General features: G+C 43.9%; 1 protein-coding gene across 1 annotated transcript; it reads left to right on the top strand.

Annotated features, from left to right (window-relative positions):
• The first annotated feature begins 3,020 nt into the window (after positions 1 to 3,020).
• On the top strand, positions 3,021 to 23,388 carry CNIH1 (cornichon family member 1). The gene is made up of 5 exons (XM_075926228.1): positions 3,021 to 3,209; positions 8,939 to 9,007; positions 13,680 to 13,792; positions 14,579 to 14,722; positions 22,527 to 23,388. The coding sequence occupies exons 1-5, from the start codon at positions 3,129 to 3,131 to the stop codon at positions 22,552 to 22,554; spliced, it is 435 nt and encodes a 144-aa protein (XP_075782343.1). The 5' UTR covers positions 3,021 to 3,128; the 3' UTR covers positions 22,555 to 23,388.
• Positions 23,389 to 24,815: the final 1,427 nt, after the last annotated feature.

The raw sequence follows: 24,815 nt of genomic DNA, 5'->3' as shown, positions 1-24,815 counted from the left end.
CAAAAGTCTTTTGCGCAAAAGGGCCAGTGTAGACAGCACAGTACTGTTTTCCGCAAAAAAGCCCCGATCGTGAAAATGGCGATCAGGGCTTTTTTGCGGAAAACCGCATCTAGATTGGCCACGGACGCTTTTCCGCAAAAAGTGCTTTTGCGGAAAAGCATACTGCCAATCTAGACGCACTTTTCCGAAAATGCTTTTAACGGAAAACTTTTCGGAAAATCATGCCAAGTCTAGACATAGCCCAAGGGTTTAAGAAGAAGAAGAAGATGTCACACTTCCATCTCTGTGTCCCTTTTTTTCTTTTCTTTTCTCATTAGCCTCTGAGGAAGTGAGTTATAGCTCACAAAAGCTTATCCCCTATTAAATGTGTTAATCTATAAAGCTCCTTGTTGTTTGTATGTGAAGTTATGAAATATTGCAATGTTTGTTATTGAAGTATGTGGTAAGTGGGACACACCCACAGCTAGCCTTTTGGCAGCAATAAAGGAACAACTGACAAGAAAGATTGACATCTGGATTGGCCAGACAGGTCTTGATGGGGCTCATTAAAGGGACTCCACTCTCCCAATAGCCATCTAAGAAACAGAGGGCATGTGGAGGCAGCCTAATTCATGTGACGCAGCAACTATCTTTCTAGCAGCTGGAGGAAAGTATAAAAGAGGGACAGTGACATCAGCACTTGGCCTCTTTTTCATCCCCCATCTTAACACCTGGATGATCACCTGTAAAACAAAGACATTGAATTGGGGAGGTTGGTCCCAAGCTGAGAGGGACTTCAGCCTGTGTAATAAGAACTGTAAACTGTCTGGAACATCTAGTGGGGTGAGAAAACCTGCTTGATTCAAATTTTGCTTAGTCTGTTAAAGTTAGAATTTAGATTGTGATTCTATTTTTATTTCTTAGGTGACCTCTGGGCCTAACACTTATAAACACTTAATACATTTAAAAAAAATATTTAAAGTACAGAACTTTCATCCTTAGTGAATCAGTCTAACGTGCCTGTGGAATTTGCTCAGGTTACAAAGGTCTAGTGCATGTCCATGTTCATTTTCACAAAGTGGCAAACAGACTGCAAGTAGTAGAAAAAGAGAGAGAGAGAGAGAGAGAGCATGTTTTCACTATGGGTTGGATGACAGGCAGCAATTGATCCAGCATGTGTAGTATAGATGGGCTAAATCAACAACTGATTGCTCTTCTGTAGCCTCTGGTACTCCATCTCAATGAGAAGTGTAAGGGAAGTTGACAGAAGAGTGTCTCCAGTCTACATACTAGTGAAGACGCTACGGCAAGGGAGCTGACAAGCTTGCGGAGGCCCTGGGTAAGGTGGGGGTGGGGGTCCATGTTCCCAGAAGGAGTGGGCCTCGAGCAGAAGGGATGGGCCGCAGGCTGGAGCAACTATCTGTGCTGCCTAGACAAGGCTGTGTCCCTCCTCCCACTGCTGTGCAGGGCTCCAGTTGCAATTTAAAGGGCCTGGGGCTCTGACCACTGCCAGAGTAGAAGCAGGGGCAGCTGGGAGCCTTTTTGAATAGCCAGGCTCTGGGGCACTTGCCCCCTTTGCCCCTCCTCATCTAAGTACATCAGTTTCAGTTGCATTATTCCCGTGGCTGAAGTTGCATAACTTAGATTGATCTCACAATAGTGTAGACCAGCCACATGAGCATCAGCTGAGAATTAAAGAACTGGAGATAAAGGAGAATGAGAGAGAAACTGAGGCCCAGAAAGAAGCTGAAGCGTTACCACATCAATGGGCCCAAGAACTGAAAGCCAAAGAAACTGAGGCCCAGAAATGAGCCAGGGGAAATAAGGATGCTGGCACAATGGTCCCACAGCTCCAGCTTGTAACTGGGGGCATGTCCCAGAGAGGCACATGCGTTGTGGGCCTGGATTGAGGGCACCATCCCCCCATTATGGGGGTGGGGGCTGAGGCATGGAGGGGCAATGTGGGAAGTGTTCCCTGAGATGGCTGGGTGAGGATGTCCTTAGGCAGGGAGTGGTGCCCACCACGTTTCTGCAATGAAAGAGCATGGGGATGCCCCAAGGCTGGTGCTGATGTCCATGGTTGGTTGTGGTGGTGGGGGGACTGTACCCAACATACTCCAGCAGGGGTCTGGGTAGGGATGTCCCCAGCAGTGTGTGCCCTTCCATATTCTTGCAAGGGACTGGTGAGGATGCCCTGGGGGGGAATGTATATGCCCCCTATACTCCTTTAGGGGTTTGGTAGGGGATGCCCGGGGGGGGGAATGTATGTGCCCCCTATACTCCTTTAGGGGTTTGGTAGGGGATGCCCGGGGGGGGGGGGGAATGTATGTGCCCCCTATACTCCTTTAGGGGTTTGGTAGGGGATGCCCCTGGGGGGAATGTATGTGCCCCCTATACTCCTTTAGGGGTTTGGTAGGGGATGCCCTGGGGAGGGGGAATGTATGTGCCCCCTATACTCCTGTAGGGGGTTGAGCGGGGATGCCCCTGGGGAGAATGTATGTGCCCCCTATACTCCTGTAGGGGGTTGAGCGGGGATGCCCCTGGGGAGAATGTATGTGCCCCCTATACTCCTGTAGGGGGTTGAGCGGGGATGCCCCTGGGGGTATGTATGTGCCCCCTATACTCCAGTAGGGGGTTGAGCGGGGATGCCCCTGGGGAGAATGTATGTGCCCCCTATACTCCTGTAGGGGGTTGAGCGGGGATGCCCCTGGGGGTATGTATGTGCCCCCTATACTCCTGTAGGGGGTTGAGCGGGGATGCCCCTGGGGAGAATGTATGTGCCCCCTATACTCCAGTAGGGGGTTGGGCGGGGATGCCCCTGGGGGGGTATGTATGTGCCCCCTATACTCCAGTACGGGGTTGGGTGGGGATGCCCCTGGGGGGGTATGTATGTGCCCCCTATACTCCAGTAGGGGGTTGGGCGGGGATGCCCCACGGCACTGCAGGGGGTTGGTGGGTTTCCCGCGCAGCCGCAGTGCCGGCGGCCTCCGGCAGGGGTCGCTGTGGTGCGCGGTTTGGCCACACGGCGGGGCTGGCGGTTTCTCAGTGCGCCTGCGCTGCTCCATCCCGGGCCCGGCCTCGGCCGCCATCCGGCCCGGCATCCCTCGCGCTTCTGCTGCCCCGCTGGCCGCGCGGCCGCTCCCGCCGCCATGGCCTTCACCTTCGCCGCCTTCTGCTACATGCTGGCGCTGCTGCTCACCGCCGCCCTCATCTTCTTCGCCATCTGGCATGTGAGTGCCGGGGGCGGGGCGCTCTGCCCTGCCCGTTGTGCCCTGCGGCCCGGCGCCCGCGGGATTTAACCGCCCCCCTTCCCGCGCGCACAGGGGCGGGGGCAGGGAATCTAACTGTCCTCTGCCCGCGCGCAGGGATCTAACCGCCCCCCTTCCCGCGCGCACAGGGGCGGGGGCAGGGAATCTAACTGTCCTCTGCCCGCGCGCAGGGATCTAACCGCCCCCCTTCCCGCGCGCACAGGGACGGGGGCAGGGAATCTAACTGTCCTCTGCCCGCGCGCAGGGATCTAACCGCCCCCCTTCCCGCGCGCACAGGGACGGGGGCAGGGATCCAACCGCCACGCCCGCCCAGGGGTGGGGGCAGAGGTCAACCCCCTCCTCTTGCCGGCCCTCCTGCCATCTCGCTTGCTCCTCCGCACGCAGCGTGGGGGCGAAGATCTCCTGGAGCCGTCTCCACCCCCATCCACCAGCACTCGCAGGGGTGGGTGCGGAGATCACTTCCCAGAGCTGTGTCTCTGCGCATTCACAGAGGTGGCGGCAGAAATCTAACTGGTTATTCGCAGGAGTGGAGCCGAGGGGTAACTCCCCCCTTCCCCATTGCTACCCTCTAGAGAGCCAGCTCCATCCCACTTGTGTGCATGCAGGGGATGGGTGCAGAGATTTGACCACTCCTCCATGGCTGCACTTCGCCCCCTGCTCTCCCTTCTGCCAGCTCCGCACCATGCAGGGTTGCACATAACCTTTGGCCATGGCTGGATGTTCTTAGGGTACCATTCCTCAAACTAATGATCCCTTTCTTGTGTATATATGAAACGGCATGTGTAAAATAATTATTCATATATATATATATATATATATAAACTTCCTGTTAGTGTAGATCAGCTTTGCAAAATTGTCCTGAAAACTCACCAGCCTAGACATGTAACCTGCTTGCTCATTATTACATTAATGATGCAAAACTGACAGTATTCACTTGTAGATGAGTAGAATTTTCAAAGGTTAATGCAAACTGTTTTATTATAAGACCCCTGGATTTTTAATTGAAAATGTGGGGGTTTTATGCTTTTAAATATTGGTATGCAGTAGGCATGTGAATGGTTAACTGGTGGGGATTGGAGCAGAGGCTGCTTCTGCTGGAATCCCTTGGCACCCCCTTAATTGTTTAACCGGTTAAACATTGTTTAACCGGTTAAACAATTAAATTGGATTTTACAAGTCTAGTATGCAGCCAACTGCACCATGCAGAGTTTCCCTGTGCATATAGAGCGAGATGGGAGCAGAGATTTTACTGCCTAACCTTCTCCCTCCTTTGCTAATCCACCCCAGAGCCGACTCTGTTCCTGCTTCCTTTGTCCTAATTCAAAACTCATGGTTTATAGATGATACTTAAGCTAATTTGAAGTGTTTTAATTGTTGCAGCTGTATTGGTCCAAGGATGATAGTGAGATAAGATAGATGAAGACCTCTGTGTAAACTAGCTTGTCTATTTCACTGGCAGAAATTGGTTCAATAAAAGGTATTGCCTCCCCTACACTGTTTCATTTAAAGTAATGGAATGCATCCCTCATGCTGTGAGAAGGAGAAAATTCCATCACCTTAGAAAACTGACACTGTGTTAGATATCATACAGTGCTTTCTGTAAACAAAAAGCAAATTGTCTTTAATAAAAACATTGACCATGGCTAACCCTTGGGTATCTTTCCTCCAACCTCTGCTCTTTCTCCACTGGAGTAGAGTTTAAGTTCATTAGAGAAAGTGAACGGTTTTGTTAACATGAATAAAGATTAGGTGTTTTAAAATGTATTAGATGCACATGTTAACCACAGTAATAGAGAGCTAGCCGTGTTAGTCTGATCTCGCTGAAACAAAAGGAAAAACTATGTAGCACTTTAAAGACTAACAAGATGGTTTAATTAGGTGATGAGCATTCGTGGGCCATCACCTATTAAACCATCTTGTTAGTTTTTCCTTTTATGTTAACTACAGAAAGTTGTTTTAAAACCTATGTAGCACTTCAAAGACTAATTGTCAATGCCCGCCCTAAGAGTTAACAGCCTGATAGATGACGTGTTAATATTTTTTAACACTTTTTCACAATATAGGTTCTAATGTTTTCTGTACTATTTTCTCTACTGGCCTGAGAAGTGTAATTTAATGTGTTGCATGGCTTTGCTTTAGGAAGGCCATAAGAAATGGTAACAATCTAGACTTTTGGTCATGGCTGGATGTTCTTAGGGATTATTGATTTGAGGAATGGTGCCCTATTTTGTGTATATATGAAACTGCATGTGTAAAATAATTGATCAGATATACATTGTAACTAGGGATGTAACAGATTAACCACAGCCTGGCTAGGCCTGTGGTGCCCAGCCTGGTCTCACCAGGGCAGCTCAAAGCATGGTAGGCCCAACCAAGCTGGAGCAGTTCCAGCCCAGCCAGGCGGTAGTGCCCCCCCCTTCCTGGTTAAGTGGTTAACCAATTAACTGGTTAAATGAGATTTTACATCCTTAATTGTAACTTCCTGTTGGTGTAAACCAGCTTTGTAGAATTCATCTGAAAACTCAACAGCCCAGATACAAAACCTGCTTGCTCATCATTACTTTAATGCAAGGGTGGGAATCTCAGGCCTGGGAGCCAGATGCATCCCCCAGCTTGCTTGGATCCAGGCCCCGAGGCTCAAGGATACCACTGGTGTGGAGCTGGAATGCACAAAATCTACTAGCCTGGTAGCCCAGGCCCACCTAGGCTCTAGTGCAGTGGTTCCCAAACTTTTCGGCATCATGCCCTCTTTTTGATTTTTGAGAAACCCTCAGGCTTCCCTGCCCCAATAGCAGCAAAACTTGTTGGGGGGGGGGGGGGGGGGAAGGAACTGACCGGGGCTGCAAAACAAAAATAGCAGCAAAGCTTGGGGGGCGGGGGCTGGTTTGCCTTGTGCCTTCCCCCTCCTGGAATTTCTTCACACGCCCCCAGTTTGGGAACCCATGCTCTAGTTTGTGAGGGAAATGTGGGGAGTGTCTTTCTGCTTCTCAGTGACCTCTGACCCAAAAAAGGTTCCCCACTTCTGCCTTAATGATATAAAACTGACAATATTCACCTGTAGATGAATAGACTTTTCAAAGGCATTACTGGGTTTGTTAAACATTTTTAATTGAAAATGTGGGTGTCTTATACTTTTAAATATCGGTATTTTATTTGAAGGAATATGTATTTAAAATCTTTGTCTTAAGTCAAATAAGTTTTATATTTAATGGAAAAAGTGAGCTTTTTTCCCCTAGTTTCCCTGTGGTGTGCACCCTTTTCAATTTAAATTCTGCAAATATATTGCTTATTATTTGAGGTCTTTTACTGCCACAGAGGGGAAAGACTAATGGTGGAAACTTAGGAACCCTAGATTCAAGTAGCTATGATATTCCTGTTCTGTAGAGAAGCACTGATAGGAGATGAAGATGATCTTTAGGAATGGCCATCATAACAGTGAATGAGTGGATTTTTTGAGGGTGTTATTTTCCTTGTTGAGCAAACTAAACTTGACTGAACTTTCATATCAGCAGAATTTTAAGTTGTGGTGCTTTTTGTTGTCTCTGGAACTTTTGCATCCATTGGTCCACTGCAATTTTCCGGTTGCTGAATTTGTCCCAGGATTAGGGATGTTAAATTTAGATTGACTGGCTAATCAAATGGTCAATGCAATTTTCATTGACTATTCAATTAGTCAGTAAGGGTGCCTCTGCCTTTGAAGTGTAGCAACAGTTCCAGGGCTATTGCTACACTTCGAAGGTGAAAGTGCTGCTGGGGAGGGCGGGGTGAGGGGAGACCAGTGGGATGTCCCCAGCTGGCCCTAGGCTGCATGCAACAGACCCTGGGCTCCATGCGGTGCTGCCACTTTGAAGCACGCCTCCCCTGCTGCCTCTTTCTGATAGAGGCAGCAAGGGGGAAGGGAAGCGACTAGTCATTCAAATCCCTACCCAGGATACCTCATTCTGGGACATCCCTATTACCAGAAGTCTGATATTATCTAAGCCACAGAAATGCATCTTCAGGCAGCATTAAGTGCACCAGGAAGTACTAGTGGATCTGAGGGAAGAAATAAATTTAAATGTGTTAAATGCTTTGCTGTAGCATGAATAGTGTTTGGGCGTGTAATATATTTAGATTTGTCCAGGTTAAATTTCAGCTTCGTAGTGATTTAATAAGCTCTATTGTAACACAGAATGCGGTGTAGACTAGGGATGTTAACATATAGCCTGGGTTTATCCCTTAATCCAGGGGTTCTCAAACTTTGTGATATCGTGACACCCTTTAAATTGCTCACGACCCCCCCGGGGGGTCGGGACCCACAGTTTGAGAAATGTGGCCTTAATCCTACTGACGGAGACAGCACACACCCCTTGCTGTCTCTGTATCAGAGGCAGCAAGGGGGAAGAGGCGAGAGCTGTTGTTCATGGGGAGCCAGCTTTTAAGCCAGACTCAAGCAAAGCCACCCCCTGCTGCTGCTTCTCTATCAGAGGCAAAAGTGGGGGGAGGGCAGGCAGGAGTCAGTACCCATTAGGAGCCGGCTTTTTAAGATGGCTCTCCACATGTGCCAGCTCTTGGGGCCATGGAGGCAGCATGGGTGGGGGCAGGTGGAAGCCTGTGCTTGCCACCTTGCTGCAGGTGGGGTGGCAGCAGCCCCTGTCCATGTGGGTTCTGAGCTCCCCACGGGCAGAGGATGCCCTGACAACTCACCTCCTGCCTGCCCTCCCGCCCAATGCATCTGATACAGATGCAGCAGAGCACGGTGGTAGGGGTCTCCTGGGCACTGGGGCTGGGAGCGCACTGGCTGTCAGCCCCACCCCATGGAGCATTTTAATAACTGTGTAACCAATACATTTTTTTTGGTGGCTACACAGTTACTAGAATAAACGTTATCTAACATCCCTAATGTAGACATGTTCTAGTGTACGTACACTGAATATAAAGGATACTGATAGTACTGATTACTTGATGTTTTGGTTCTCATACTTGATTTTTCCATGGTTCTTGCTTTTCTTTTTGGTGTATAAATGAACTCTTTGGTATAGTTTGGTGCCATGGTATTCATTTTACAAAAATGGCTTTGATTCTATTTCACCTTGGCAGGTTCACCTTTTCTTAAGCATTAGTGTATGGGGTAAAAGTTCTGCCTTAAAGTTGTTCCTGACTGCTGAATCTGTCTCTCTTGCCAGCCATCTCATTCTTTGACTGCAGAGATATCATCCATTCAGCCTCTTCAAAGATTGTGATAGCTTGCATTTAATTAACTGGCTGGCATAAGTGAAAAGCACTCAGCACAGAGCAAGTATGTGTCACATGCAACCTCCTGGATTTTTATGCACCATGGATATGTTTTGTGAGACTAAATGCTATTTGCAGTGATACTACATAACTGCATAGTAGGAGAAAAAGGGTGTGAGGCAGTGAAATGCAAAATGCCAGAGCATTGTGAGTATATAAGATGTGTAGAAAAATCTGAAGCTAATTTAGATGCGCTTGAATGTTTTTTAAGACAAAGCAGACCTGTTTCAAATACTTTCTAATTATAGTTGGTTTAGTTTAAGGAATTATTTCTTTACATGAGAAACACAACCTTATTAGGATTGTGTTTGTAGCACTTCTGGCTCTGTTATAATAAATGATTTTTCATGGTGAGATTTTTTTTTTTTTTACTACATTTGAACTGAAGAGTTCTAATTGTTCCAATTTTATTCTAGATTATAGCATTTGATGAGCTGAAGACTGACTACAAGAATCCCATAGACCAGTGTAATACACTCAATCCTGTAAGTTACATGATAAAGAATTCATCTTTGTTTACCTTTATAAATAATTTTTGTTATTAAAAATTCTGTTCTGCTGGTAATACCTAGTATATTTGATAAACCTACTAGACAGAATTCTTTATCTGATTCTTTACGTTCAGTCTTGAATATTCTGACTATTATTAATCTGCTGATGATCTTGTCAGCTGTCGTACTAACATTCTTTCAATCTGCTTTTTACATTTTCGGCACAAAGACAGTTGAAAAGGTCAAAAAGATTAAAAGAGTCAAAATTGCATTAAAGGTGTGTACTGCTTTTTAGTTTAATGTTTTAATCCCACTTTTACTTTTCATTTTGTTAGGAACATTTGTATTACTATTAAGATGTTTTATTCATCGTGCTTGTTCATTCACCTGTTTTGTCTGTTCAGGTTTATAATAACTTCATGAACTTTCATATTTTGTGCAAAATAATTTTGCTTGCTTACCCAATGAAGTGGGGAAAACTGTTATATGCCTAAAATCGGTGGAATAGTCACAGCAACTGAAGACGTACAATAAATGGTATCCAGTCTCAAGTCATGAAGTTTTTGATGTTGAGAATCTAGGAGACTAGTTTGTTTAAAAAAGAAAGAAAAAAAAGGGGATTGATTCAGTAAATTCTGATTTGGCCTTCTGATTTGCAAGGTGCAGGTGAGCTTCCCAACGATATATTCTAAGTTTTCTTTTGGAATACTATGTACTCCTGGATACAACTCTAATTACACTCCTTTATTTGTCAAAGCTGTGCCTCAAGTACTTTTAGCTTGTATCTGTGATAGACAAATAACATTAGGGATGTTTATTGGAAAGCAGATATTTTCAGTAAAGCTATATGTCTTTTTCCATTCACCAACCCTTTCATTTTGACTTGGAGTGGCCCAGATTGGGATAAAAACATAGGGCAGCACAGCAGTGAAGTGTGCCTCTGGAAGGCTGCACTAAAAGTCATGACGTTTTGCAGAATTAAGTAGAATCACACCAATGGAGATGGAATTCAAAGCTGAAGAAGAATGTCTCTTAGGCAATTGATAAATTGACAGCCAGAGAATTCTTTGCAATATGAGGGTGGGTGGGTGGGAAGAGAGAAAATGGGAGAAGATTTTATCTTGGAAAGTGGTACCTGAATAGCTATGCATCTAACAGTTTCCTCAACTCAGTCTGTTTTACAGTCATTTCTGCAACAGTATGGGGGAAGGCAACTCATTGCATTTATGCATTATGATCTTATCACAAACTTAAATAAAAGGTTGTTATAATGTGCATGTTCAAAGCAAATATTTTTTGAACTTAATATTAATATACATGCATGAGGTGTTCGTATAATAGCTTTGTGTGGATTGAAAATCTTAAAGAATGTGGTATATACTATGCTAGTAGAGCTAGTCATGAAAAGGTGAATTTAAGATGGGTTCTCTTAAAGCATTTAGAAATAATATTTCTTCATTCCTAGCCCTTAGGAAAAAATACATGGTAACCTATAAATCAGGGATTGGCAAACTTTTCAAACCAAAGAGCCAAAACATATCAAAATTCAGAACAAGTGGTCAACAAAGAGCCATATAAAAGTGCCCATTTGCATGACTGAAAATATTCAACTTGATATTATTGATGTCTAATAGCATAATACATGACTAATAGCATAAATGAAACTTATTCATAGACTTTATTTAATGGGACTTCGGCAGCTGCTTGGGGTGCAGTTTGTGGATGTTGGGGCGCAGGAGTCAGGGCTGGTGTATGAGGGGCTCAGGGCAAGGGATTGAGGGTGTGGGAAGTGCAGGAGGCAGAGCAGGGGTGCTGGTGGTGGGAAGTAGTTATGGGGGGGGGGGGGCCCTGGGGCCAGATTACCTTACCTGGCTGGGGCTAGGCTGCTGCATGCTAGCAGCAGTGGCTGGTTGAGGGGCTGGCCACAGCCAGATTGCGGCCTCCTCTCCTACCTATGTTGCAGCGGAAGGGGGGGGGGGGCAGCGGGGCCACCATCCCTTCCTGTGCCATATGGGGGCTGGACCATGGGGCCTGCCCGAGGATCAGGGCCGGGGACAAGACGGTGTGGCCAGATGGGGGCTGGGCAGTCTTCATTTTAAATAAAGTAAAATATTATGTCCAACCCAAAAGGTTTCAACATTGTCTTTATTGATGGAAGGGCTGGGGAACCTTTTTTGGGTCAGGGGGCCACTGACCCCTCAGAAAAATCAGTCAGGGACCACCAAATGAGAAGCAAAAAAACCCTCCAAAACCTTCCAGCCCTCCCTGATGGGACCACCAACTGAAACACCTCACTGCCTTGGTGCTCCAGCCCCATGGTGTGTGTGAAGGGGGGGCAGGGAGGACTGAAGTTCAAGGCCTTAGGCTAGATTAACTCTTCTGGGGTTCCAGGGTTAGTGAATTTTGTGGGTCCCCCTAGGCTCTGGATTAAGCTAAAAATGAGGGGATCAGTGTGTGGGAGAGGGCTGCCAGTGAGTGGGAATAAGGATGGGGATGTATGATTTGGGCAGGAGGTTGGGTGAGGGTTTGAGGTAGGGTGTAGGAGCAGGCTGGGAGAAGGGTGTCTGGCCAGCGGGAGGTGCAGGAGCAGGCTGGTTGTAGGGTGTGTGGCCTAGGGGTTGGAGTGGGGTGCAGGAGTAGATTGGGGCAGGGCGTCTGGCCAGGAGGGAGGTGCAGAAGTGGGCTGAGGATGCAGGGTCTTGTCAGGGTGGTGAGTGAGGGGGTAGGGGGCACTTACTTGCTTTTGTGCTGTTGCCAGCACCGCATCCCAGGCATAGCCTCCCACTACTCCCATTGGCAAGATTCTGGCAACGGGAGCAGCAGGGAAAGCCTCTAGGATGCGTGTCTAGGCTCTGCTGTCCCCCAAAGGCAGAAGGGAATTGACCGCGTGCGAAGGCGTTTCTAGCTGCACTTCTTTTCTACAAGCTAGATGCAGTGAGTGTCCGTCCCCCCGGAAGCTGATGCTGGGGCTCCAATTTTGCTTGAGCTGCAAAACAGCCATATTTGGCTCCCTACTGAGCCATAGGTTGCTGACACCTGCTATAAACTAATCAGGATAGTTCTCATGTAGGCTGGAAATGAAGAAAGAGATAATATAGTTCTAAATGCTTACAATGCAGTCTGATTCTCTGGTTTGGGGGCAGAATACACAAACCTAGATGGAAGGGAAATGAATGCTTTGAGATATACCATTAGTCTTTTTGTAGATTTCAGGACTAGCAAACCGGTCTTGCTTTTGGTGGTCAGGCTTTTTTATAGTTTAAATAATTGGAATAACACTAAAAGTTACATATGGTCAGTATACAAGAATGATCTGGACAAGAACAATTGTTTTACATATTTAAAGAAAATTGATGACTTGTGTTTCTGTTGATGAAAGTTGGTTTTCTTTGACAATAGTCATTAAAAGAATTAATGTTAGAATGTGAATTAGGAACAACTCTGCTTCTAGTTCATAGATTTCTAGTTAGATGTTTTTAGGTGTTTAAAACAAATATCTGCTTTTAGATAGCATTAAAGAACTGTAAAATGCATTCTGAGGCTGTCATCCTACATGCACAGATTGGGCAAGCTCAAAGAATATGACTGTTTTGTGTGTATTTTACTTAGAGAATCCGTAAACTAAAGATTTAAGTTAAATTATTATGATAAACTCTTGATTGAAATACATAATACAAATTGTTTATTTTTACATGAAACAGCTTGTAGTTTATCTTGTGAGCCTTATAAATTTATACATGAATTTTTGGGGAGAAGAATGTAATTCAAAAGGCTATGTGATACTATTCTTTCCGGTATATTTGCCTTTGCAGGACTTTACTCTTATGGACATAAGGTTTTCTTGGTTTTAGGATATTTCACCTATATTTAATCTACATATGTTTCTATACTGCTTATCTCTAAATTGCACTAGCAGTGTTACCTGGTATTTTATGCTCTTGGTAATCTGAAAGTAATTAGTATTATCTCTGTAGACTTCTGTTGAAAAGCATATTAAAAAGAAGGCATGTGTTAGGTATTTGAAAAGTCTTGTACAAAGGAAAATGGGACTGGTTAATATGTGACAAATTGTATGTTCGCTTTACTGTTATTCCCTCCTACATTGCAGAAAGCATCTTGCTTGTATATGTGCATATTGGTGTATGTAACAATGTTGATGCTACTTTTGTCTAATAAAGCTTTGCACAGGAAATAAGGTTTTGGAAATAGTCTTTTAATGTACATATATAGTGTTCAAAGCTTCAAAAATAGTAACATACAAAACAAATTATTGCATATAAACTGTTAGGGATTAATTTTTCCATTGATATTTCTATGTGGAACATGTGTAGAAATATCGTCTGTCATAGATGTTGTATAAAATGTGGAAGCTGTTCACAGTGCACTTATTCAATCAATAGATAATAAAAGCTTCCATAATCAGAATGTTCCAGCATGTAAATTTTCTTGTGTAATCATGAATTGACATAAACTTTACTATAAATATTAGGATATATTCTGCCAGTTGTTCTGCTGTTTTTACTTTTTGCAGTTTACTCGTCCATTTGAGTGTTTTTCTCTATATAGTTGTATGGAATTTTTCACCAATAATTTACTTTTTAAATAAATTCAGACCAAGCTGTATGTAGTGTAATTACATGTTCTGATGCATATTTTTCTCTTTCAGCTTGTACTTCCAGAGTACCTCATCCATGCATTCTTCTGTGTTATGTTTCTCTGTGCAGCAGAGTGGCTTACGCTGGGTCTCAATATGCCTTTGTTGGCTTACCATATTTGGAGGTAATATCGATGACTTTGATCTCTCTGTTCTTATTGTCCATTTGTGATGATTTTGTTAATTGTCTCATTTCTTCAGCAGTAAACCACAAAGGCCCATTGAGATAAGATGCTGAAAATTTTATGCTGCCTTATAAAAAAGTAAAAGGACTACTTTCCTTTTATTTTTTAAAAGGAATATTTTTTCCAACTTTGTAAGCAAGAATAGGAGTACTGCAGTATACATAGTTGTTTAATAATCCTACAATATGATGTCTTAGATCCTATATCCTGCAAAGGGTTCTCGTGCCCACCTTTTGTATAGCACCAAGTATAATGTAATATTCAGGGCTCGACAATTAATGTAATCTACTCGCCCATGGCGAGTAGATTACAAGCCGGCACAGCCGTGCGGTGACTCATTGTAATATTATTTGAAGCTGAGAGAAACTATGTTGGCGTAGTGCAGATGCAGTGCAAAAAATCCCCACGAGTATATAAAAACAGCCATATTGGGTCAGACCAGTGGTCCATCTAGGTCATTATCCTGTTTTCCAGCAGTGACCAATCTGAGGTGCTTCAGAAAGAATGAACAGAACAGGTAATCAAGTGATTCACCCCCACACAGACAAGGCATTAGGTTAGGGTGTCAGACTTTACTTTCATGGTTGGTTAATGGCTATATGCAGAGAATGTTTAGTGAATGGTTCCTTATACACACTTCTATTTTGTTATTTGGGGATAGGGAAACCTATTTTTCCCATAGCTTTCTTTTCCAAACTTACTGCTAACCTAACTTGTCTTTTCCAGGTATATGAGCAGACCTGTAATGAGTGGACCAGGTCTTTATGATCCTACAACCATCATGAATGCAGACATTTTAGCATACTGTCAGAAGGAAGGATGGTGCAAACTAGCATTTTATCTCCTATCATTTTTTTACTACTTATATGGGTAAGTTTTTAGTCTGAAACTTCTTGTTTGAGCTCAACCCAGAGAGAAAATTTGAATTTATATGAAACATTATTTAAAGAAAAAGTCAAAATGCCCCATACAGTTTTTATCTTAACAGAAGAAATATTTTTATAACCAAAAATATCCAAGCTTTCTACTTTTGTTATAAAAGTATTTGGATTTTAAAATGGATGAAATATTAGCATTTTAAAGAGTGACTTATTTGGCTTAACATTTGGGTTTCATTTAAGTTTGCCGGTAGAATGGTGAGAAGATACAGACGCTTTAAATGCAAAGCCAAACTTTAAAAAAAGGGGGTGTGGGAAGCAAAAAGCTGGTGACAATATACTGATGTACTATTATCAGTACATCGATGGATCAGCCTTTTTGATGTGATCATACAAAAAGATTAGGGAAATAATGGTTAAAAAGAACACATGGAGTTGGTAGGTCAGATCCCATGGGAAGCAAGTCTAAGAGGAAACAATTGAAGATGGTTGGCAATTTTTCAAAGAGACATTATTAAAGGCACAAGAGCAAAGTATTTCACTGTGTAGGAAAGACAGCAAGTATTTCAAGAGACCATCCTGTCTTAGCTAAGAGATCTTCAATGTTCTAAAAATCAAATAGTTCTACAAAAACTGGAAAGTAGGTCAAATTGCAAAGGATGAATATAAACAAATAATACAAATATGCAGGGACAAAATTAGGAAAGGCAAGGCTAGAAATGTGATCAAACAAGCTGGATACATAAAGGGTAACAAGAAAACATTCTACAGATACATTAGAAGTAATATGAAGACTAAAGACACGGTAGGACTATTACTCAAATGGAGTGGAAAGGAACTAATAATGGAAAATGTGGAAATGGCCAAAGTGCTTAATGACTTCTTTGTTTCTGTTTTCACCAAGAGGGTTGGTGGTGATTGGGCACCTAAGGTAGAGAGTGCCGGTGAAAATGGGTTAGGATCAAAGGCTAAAATAGGGAGAACAAGCATAAAGTTACTTAAATTAGCTATACAGGCAGTCCCCGACTTACGCAGTTCCGACTAATGTCGGATCCGCACTTACGAACGGGGCTTTTCTCGCCCTGGAGCTCATGGGCGGCGGGTCGCCACCCGTGTCCTCCGGGGCGAGAAAAGCTTCTCCCGGTCTCCCTGGTCTGCTGGGGGGGTCCAGCAAAGCTGCTGGACCCCCCCAGCAGACCAGGGACACCCGAGCAAAGCCGCCCAGGTGGCGGGAGTCCCGCTGCCTGGGTGGCTTTGCTCCTGTCCCCCTGGTCTGCTGGGGGGGTCCAGCAAAGCCAATGGACCCCCCCCCCCCCCAGCAGACCAGGGACACCCGAGCAAAGCCGCTGCCTGGGCGGCTTTGCTCCCGGGCAAACGAGCAAAGCCACCCAGGCGGCGGCTTTGCTCGGGTGTCCCTGGTCTGCTGGGGGGGGGGGGGTCCAGCGGCTTTGCTGGACCCCCCCAGCAGACCAGGGGGACAGGAGCAAAGCCTTGGAGCACGCCCGCAGCGGGACAGCTGCAGGCGTGCTCCAAGCCTTTGCTCCCCGTTTCCCTGCAGACCAGGGAGACGGAGAGCAAAGCCGCTGAGCATGCCCGCAGGGGGACAGCCCAAGCGCGCCTGCGGGCGTGCTCCAAGGCTTTGCTCCCCGTTTCCCTGCAGACCAGGGAGACGGAGAGCAAAGCCGCTGAGCATGCCCGCAGGGGGACAGCCCAAGCGCGCTTGGCTGTCCCGCTGCGGGCGTGCTCAGTGGCTTTCCTCCCCGTCTCCCTGGTCTGCTGGGGGGGGGGGGGGGGGGGTGCAGCTAGTGCCCCCCCCAGCAGACCAGGCTTTTCTTGCCTACCCCTGGGGTAGAGCAGCTGGGGGCTGCCGGGTTGGTCCCGCAGCGCCGCTCCGGATCAACCCGGCAGCACCCCAGCTGCTCTGCCCCAGGCGTCCCCAAGTCAGCCGCTGCTGAAACTGACCAGCGGCTTACTACAGGAAGCCCGAGGCAGAGTTGCTCTGCCCCAGCCTTCCTGGAATCAGCCGCTGATCAGTTTCAGCAGCAGCTGACTTGGGGACAACTGGGTTTCTTAAGTTGAATCTGTATGTAAATCAGAACTGGCATCCAGATTCAGCTGCGGTTGAAACTGATCAGTTTCAGCAGCTGCTGACGCCAGTTCCGACTTACATACAGATTCAACTTAAGAACAAACCTACAGTCCCTATCTTGTACGTAACCCGGGGACTGCCTGTATTCATGTCGTCAGGGTCTGATGAAATGCATCCTAGAATTCTCAAGGAGCTGATTGAGGAGATATGAACCATTAGTAATTATTTTTGAAAAGTCATGAAATATGGGAGAGATTCCATAAAACTGGAAAAGAGGACATATAGTGACCATCTATTTAAAAAAAAGGGGAAATAAGGACAATCTTGGGAATTAGATCAGTCATCTTAACTTCTGTACCCTGAAAGATAATGGAGCAAATAATTAAGCAATCAATCTGCAAACATCTAGAACAGTGGTGGGCAATAATTTTTGCAGGGGGGCAACTGAATGACTTTTGGTATATAGAATCATAGAATAATAGGACTGGAAGGGACCTCGAGAGGTCATCGAGTCCAGCCCCCCGCCCTCAAGGCAGGATCAAGCTCTGTCTACACCATCCCTGACAGATGTCTATCCAACCTGTTCTTAAATATCTCCAGAGAGGGAGATTCCACCACCTCCCTTGGCAATTTATTCCAATATTTGACCACCCTGACAGTTAGGAATTTTTTCCTAATGTCCAATCTAAACCTCCCCTGCTGCACTTTAAGCCCATTACTCCTTGTCCTGTCCTCAGAAACCAAGAGGAACAAATTTTCTCCTTCCTCCTTGTGACACCCTTTTAGATATTTGAAAACCGCTATCATGTCCCCCCTTAATCTTCTTTTTTCCAAACTAAACAAGCCCAGTTCATGAAGCCTGGCTTCATAGGTCATGTTCTCTAGACCTTTAATCATTCTTGTCGCTCTTCTCTGTACCCTTTCCAATTTCTCCACATCTTTCTTGAAATGTGGCGCCCAGAACTGGACACAGTACTCCAGCTGAGGCCTAACTAGTGCAGAGTAGAGCGGCAGAATGACTTCACGAGTTTTGCTTACAACACACCTGTTGATACAACCTAGAATCATATTTGCTTTTTTTGCAGCAGCGTCACACTGTTGACTCATATTCAACTTGTGGTCCACTATGACCCCTAGATCCCTTTCCGCCATGCTCCTTCCTAGACAGTCGCTTCCCATCTTGTATGTATGGAACTGATTGTTCTTTCCTAAGTGGAGCACTTTGCATTTCTCTTTATTAAACCTCATCCTGTTTACCTCTGACCATTTCTCTAACTTGCTAAGGTCATTTTGAATTATGTCCCTATCCTCCAAAGAAGTCGCAACCCCACCCAGTTTGGTATCATCTGCAAACTTAATAAGCGTACTCTCTATCCCAATATCTACATCATTGATGAAGATATTGAACAGTACGGGTCCCAAAACAGACCCTTGAGGAACTCCACTTGTTATCCCTTTCCAGCAGGATTTAGAACCGTTAACAACAACTCTCTGACTACGGTTATCCAGCCAATTATGCACCCACCTTATCATGGCCCTATCTAAGTTATATTTGCCTAGTTTATCAATAAGAATATCATGCGAGACCGTATCAAATGCCTTACTAAAGTCTAGGTATATGACATCCACCGCTTCTCCCTTATCCACAAGGCTCGTTATCTTATCAAAGAAAGCTATCAGATTAGTTTGGCATGACTTGTTCTTCACAAACCCATGCTGGCTATTCCCTATCACTTTATTACCTTCCAAGTGTTTGCATAGGATTTCCTTAATTACCTGCTCCATTATCTTCCCTGGGACAGACGTTAAACTGACCGGTCTGTAGTTTCCTGGGTTGTTCTTATTCCCCTTTTTATAGATGGGCACAATATTTGCCCTTTTCCAGTCTTCTGGAATCTCCCCTGTCTGCCATGATTTTTCAAAGATCATAGCTAAAGGCTCAGATACCTCCTCTATCAGCTCCTTGAGTATCCTGGGATGCATTTCATCAGGACCTGGTGACTTGCTGACATCTAACTTTCCTAAGTGATTTTTAACTTGTTCTTTGTGTATCCTATCTTCTAAACTTTTACCCTCTCTCTGCTTGTATTCACTACGTTAGGCACACCTCCAGACTTCTCGGTGAAGACCGAAACAAAGAAGTCATTGAGCATCTCCGCCATTTCCAAGTTCCCTGTTACTGCTTCTCCCTCCTCACTAAGCAGTGGGCCTACCCTGTCCTTGGTCTTCCTCTTGCTTTTAATGTATTTATAAAAGGTCGTCTTGTTTCCCTTTATGCCTGTAGCTAGTTTGATCTCATTTTGTGCCTTTGCCTTTCTAATCTTGCCCCTGCATTCCCGTGTTGCTTGCCTATATTCCTCCTTTGTTAGTTGTCCTAGTTTCCCTTTTTTATATGACTTCTTTTTTATTTTGAGATCGTGCAAGATCTCCTTGTTAAGCCAAGCTGGTCTTTTGCCATATTTTCTATCTTTCCTACACAGCGGAATTGTTTGCTTTTGGGCCCTTAACAACGTCCCTTTGAAATACTTCCAACTCTCCTCAGTTGTTTTTCCCTTCAGTCTTGCTTCCCATGGGACCTTACCTACAAGTTCTCTGAGCTTATCAAAATCTGCCTTCCTGAAATCCATTACCTCAATTGTGCTGGTCTCCCTTCTACCTTTCCTTAAGATCATGAACTCTATTATTTCGTGATCACTGTCCCCTATACTGTCTTCCACTTTCAAGTTCTCAACTAGTTCCTCCCTATTTGTTAAAACCAAATCCAGAACAGCTTCTCCTCTGGTAGCTTTTTCAACCTTCTGAAACAGAAAGTTGTCTCCAATGCAGTCCAGAAACTTATTGGATAGCCTGTGCCTCGCTGTGTTAGTTTCCCAACATATGTCTGGATAGTTGAAGTCCCCCATCACCACCAAATCTTGGGCTTTGGATAGTTTTGTTAATTGTTTAAAAAAGGCCTCATCCACCTCTTCCACCTGGCTAGGTGGCCTGTAGTAGACTCCTAGCATGATATCACCCTCGTTTTTTACCCCTTTTAGCTTAACCCAGAGACTCTCTCCACTGCTATCTCCTACATTCATCTCCACTTCAGTCCAAGTTCAAAGGCTGGCTCCACCCCCCCCTCCCTTGGAAGGGGCAGGATCTGGAGCAGAAGGGGCGGAGTTAGGGATTAGCCTGCCCCCTGAATTGCCTGAGGATGGAGGCTTTGAATTAAAAAACACAGCAGCGGGCCCTGCTGTTACTGTGCTATCTGGCAGCTGCTCAGGGTTACTGAGGCTATTTAAAGGGCACATGGCTGTGGCCCCTGCCGGGGTAGTGCTGCAACCGGGAGCCACAAGCCCTTTAAATAGGATCCTGCTGCCTGAGCTGCCACCTGGAAATTCTGTGACACAGACAGCAGGATTTAAATAGAAAATAGCCAGATGCAGTCCATGGGATGGATCAAAGTATTAGGTGGGCTGGCTCTGGCCCCTGGGCTACATTTTGCCCAGCTTTGATCTAGAAATATAACAGTATGGGTTTGTCACGAAGAAATTTTGTCAAATCAACTGGATGGCTTTGACAGGATAACAAGCCTTATCGATAGGGGAAAATAATTGATGTAGAATCTTGGTCTTTTAAGGGCTAAGATCTTGGTATTATATTTTCTTATCAATTTAATATCTTGACATTAGTAAAGCTTTTGATACTGTCTCATATGATGTTTTCACAAACAAACTAGGGAAATGTAAGCTAGATGGAGCTGCTATGAGGTGGATGCATAACTGGTTGGATAACTGTTCCCAAAGAGTAATTATGTTTCATAGTCATGTTGGAAGGGCATAGTGAGTGGGGTCACATAGGGATCAGTTCTGAGTCTGGTTTTGTTCAATATGTTCATCAGTTATTGATAAAATGGCATAGAGAATACACATATCAAGTTTATGGATGATACCAAGCTGGAAGGGGTTGCAGATGCTTTTGAGGATAAGATTAGAATTCAGCATGGTCTGGACAAACGAGAAATGATCTGAAGTAGTAAGATGAAATTCAGTAAGGACAAATGGAAAGTTCTCCACTTAGGAAGGAACAGTCAGTTTGACACATACAAAATGGGAAACTTACTGTCTGGGAAGGTGTACTGTGGAAAGGGATCTAGGGGTCATAGTGGACCACAAACTAAATATAAGTTAACAATGCAATGATATTGCCAAAAAAAAAAGTAAACATTGTTCTGGGTTGTGTTAGCAGGAGTGTTGGAAGCAAGACAAGAGACATGGTTCTTCCATTCTACTCAAGTTGAGGTCTAATAAGCACAAAGTATTATGTCTAATTGATGCCCCATTTCAGGACAGATATGGATACTTTGGAAAAAGTCCAGAGAGAGCAACAAAAATGATTAAAGGTCTAGAAAACATGAGCTATGAGGCAAGATTGACAAAAATTGGGTATGTTTAGTCTAGATAAGAAGATGAAAGAGGGAGAAAAATTGTTCTTCTGAACCTCTGATGATAGAACAAGCAATGATCTTAAACGCAGCAAGGGAGGCTGAGTGGACATTAGGACAAATTTTCTATTGGGATTGTACTATACGTGAATAAAATGCCTAGGAAAGTTGTGGAATCTCCATCATTGGAGATTTTTAAGAACAGGTTAGATAAATACCTGTTAGGAATGTTCTAGATAAAACTTAGTCTTGCCATGGGGGCAGGAGACTGGATTAGATGACTTCTTGAGTTCCCTTCCCGTCCTATAATTTTATAGTGTGTTTGAGCCTATGCAAGACTCTGTTGTTACTGCCACTTGATCCCAATGTCTAGAGCAAGGGTGGAGAACCTCCTGCCCGTGGGTTGGATCTGGCCTGCCAAACACTCTAATCTGGCCCTCGGGGCGGGGAGAGTGGTCCAATGGTTTTGAAACGCTGCAGGGAGCCGCCAGGGTCGCTTGAGAAATTTCCCCCAGCCTCCCCTGCAGCACAGCCAGATACTTCCAGTTCCTGTTCTGCACATGGGAGAGGCCCACATAGGAGACATGGTGGGATGGAGAAGTTCCACGTGCTGGTTGCAGCAGGGAACAGCATCTGGTAGACTGGAGCCACACGCTGCCAGCAAGGCTTCTTTAACAGTTAAGGAGGCTTGTGGGACTGGAGGGAAAGGGGGATGGGGATCCCTTGCAGGAGTGGGAGGGAAGCCTCTCCCCCCCGCCAGGCCCTGCTCTGCATGGGGTGCCTTTAGGGAGGAAGGGTTGGCCACAGCTGGGCAAGCTCCAGTACCTCTTCCCAGTGTGGGGAGCTGGGAAAAGGGAGGAAGGGGTTGCCATAGCTGGGCAAGGAAAAGCAAACTCAGCCATCACACTAAAATTCTAAATAAAATAAAAAAAGAACATTACACCACATCAGAGGGTTTTCTGGGATTTTTCAATGTGTGTGGGGTTTTTTTTTTTTTTTGCTTCTCACTTTTATGCAGCCCCTGAATGATACCTCTGGGTTACTGGCCCCCAACCCAAAAAAGGTACCCCACCCCTGATATAGAGTTGTTATATACATGACATTTCTGTTTGTGTTAATTTTGAATGCTTTAGCCTGACTTTTAAAAAGTAAACTAGCAGAATTGTATTGTAATGACAGAACCTTATGTGTCTGCTTTTTAGTGGGGAATGCATCTGTGCATAATACTGTTAACTTACTAAACTATTGCATTTACATTTAGTACGCTTTTCTTTTCTTTTCTAGCATGATTTATGTTTTGGTGAGCTCTTAAGAAGACACTCTGCAAACTTGGTTCCAGTTAAGTGCATGCAAAAGCCACAAAACAAAAGGATTCTTTCCAACGAGAATCTGTTACCAAGATTAAACTATGGAATCTGATGATCATATTTGCATTAGGGAAAAATGACTCTCCTATTTTTAAAATGTTTCCACGCTTTATACTTGTGGAAAGACTGTTTTCGTATACTTTATTGGGACGTTGAAAATAAAAAGAATTAAGTGTAAATTGCTATTAAATGATTATCTCTGATTTTGAACAGTTTTGACTTTGCACTCCATAAAGAATGGCCATAACTCTTCAAGTAGTTATTAATTATTGACTGTCCTTAGTATACTAGAATTTTTTGTTTACAGAACTTTATAGTGGCTCACTTTGAACTTTTGAAACTCTATTTAATCAGCTGTAGATTCTGAAGGACTGAAAGCTTTATGTATTTTCTCTGCAGATACTTTCTCAGATACATATGCAGAAAGAGTAGTTCTGTTTTTTTTTTTACTATTTGGGTATCTTTCCCTGTGTATGCATGGTTCTAAAACTTCCCATATTTTCACCAAACACTAAATGTTCCTGCTTTAATTTTCAAATATAAGTTATTGTGATAAATGGAAATGTCTGTGAAAGAATGAATTTAAAAGATCTTATTTTTAAATATTTGTGCAACAGTCTTACTAGCCAGGTAATAATGAAAGATCAAATCTATTGGCAAAAACGCTACTCCTCTGGGTTTTACAAGTCGCACTAAAGACGTTTCCAAGACACAGTGAAATTGAGAATCTGCCCTGCTGTTCCGTAGTGGAATAAATAAAAAAATCTCAAATTCAGAAATGTTCACTTTTTTCAGTGCCTTGTTTTTAAAAAAGTGACAGTTTACTTGCTCTATTTAGCTACTTATTTCATAAGACAGAAGGACTATTAAAATTCATATTGAGATGAGCTATATCTGGAAAAGATACTTAGAATTGTTAGGCACTGATTTCTAATCTTGTTTCCTGCACTTTGTTTGTCTGCATGTTAAATAATTTTTAGAGGGGTGGAAGGAAAATATAAATAGATGTGCATTGTCAGAACTGCATTGTAATTCCTCTTGCTATGACATATTCATATTGGTTAGTTTAACTTCAGAAGTCTAAAAATCTCTCACAAACTAGTTTAAATAATGGTGTGAAGGAAGGAGGAAAATGTGTGTGTTGGTAAAGCTATTGTCCCTGGTTGTAGTAAAATGTGTATAGATTGGTATTCTGATATGCACTAAAGTTTTAGATTTAATGCGTCCACTTCATGATGCAGATTGGCTTTCAGTTCTGGAATAAAGGAATCTGAGCACCCTTATACAGCTTCCAATGGGGATAATGATTCTTATGTTATCCAAATCAAAGGAGAGCACTGACAGAATAGGTAACTCCATGAAATTAAAATCCAGTAGCTTCTTAGTTTGAAGTGTCTTTATCAAATGGCATGCTTTGTTGCATATTTTTTTCCTCCGTGAATTAGATATAACTAGTTTTTTAAAAAATATCTATTTTCATAAAGAATAATGTACCTTAAACTATACGTAATTGAGAATGTTTGAGCTATTCTACTGACAAATTATGACTAAATTGTTTCCCCAGAACCACCATTTGAAATTGGAGCTTTAAATTATATATGCTTTCAGGATCATAGATAGCACTCATCAAAAAGGATTAAAGTTGACTTCCCTGTTTCTCTCTCCAACTTTTAAGTAGTTTAAAAAATGAATTTGACATTTTTTGACAAGCTGCTAGGAAAGAGTTGAATCCTAAAGCAATATATAGAAGTTAGTATCTTTGCTTTTATGGAGTTTAAGCTGCCAGGGCTTTCAAAAGTGTTTTCCCCCTGTAGCTTGACAGCTTTTTCAAACTGTTTCCCAAAGTATCTATCAAAATTTGATGCTTTTTTGCACTGTACCTGAAGATTAAACTAGCAGGCCATGAAATCTAGTATTGCGATGCCTTCAGTAAATGTTCTGCCACCAGCTCTCAACAATTCAGAAGTCAAAGTATTCTTCTGTGCTTGGAAGTCTGTCAGGCAGCTACAGGCTAAACCAAGGGGTGGGCAAAATAAAGTCCTGAGGCTTGATCCAGGCTGGTGCTGGAGGAAAATATCCCATAGCCTAGCGGGGCACTCAAGCAGTCTGCCTGCATGTCAAATAGCTACCAGCTGCTGGCGCATGTCTCTGTGTGACCCTATGGGGGAGGTCTCAGCACACTCAGCCAGTCTCAGCACACTGACTC

Source organism: Pelodiscus sinensis, chromosome 4, assembly GCF_049634645.1.
Source record: "Pelodiscus sinensis isolate JC-2024 chromosome 4, ASM4963464v1, whole genome shotgun sequence".
NCBI lineage: Eukaryota > Metazoa > Chordata > Testudines > Trionychidae > Pelodiscus > Pelodiscus sinensis.
The sequence above is the reverse complement of the archived record's forward strand: the minus strand, read 5'-3'. Positions and strand labels throughout refer to the sequence as shown.

Bases quoted from the DNA above. Each gene is read 5' to 3' on its own strand.
- CNIH1 (XM_075926228.1), top strand. From the start codon at position 3,129: ATGGCCTTCACCTTCGCCGCCTTCTGCTACATGCTGGCGCTGCTGCTC. The intron at 9,008-13,679 runs GTAAGTTACATG...TTTCTCTTTCAG, and splicing joins AGTGTAATACACTCAATCCT to CTTGTACTTCCAGAGTACCT. The intron at 13,793-14,578 runs GTAATATCGATG...TGTCTTTTCCAG, and splicing joins TTGGCTTACCATATTTGGAG to GTATATGAGCAGACCTGTAA.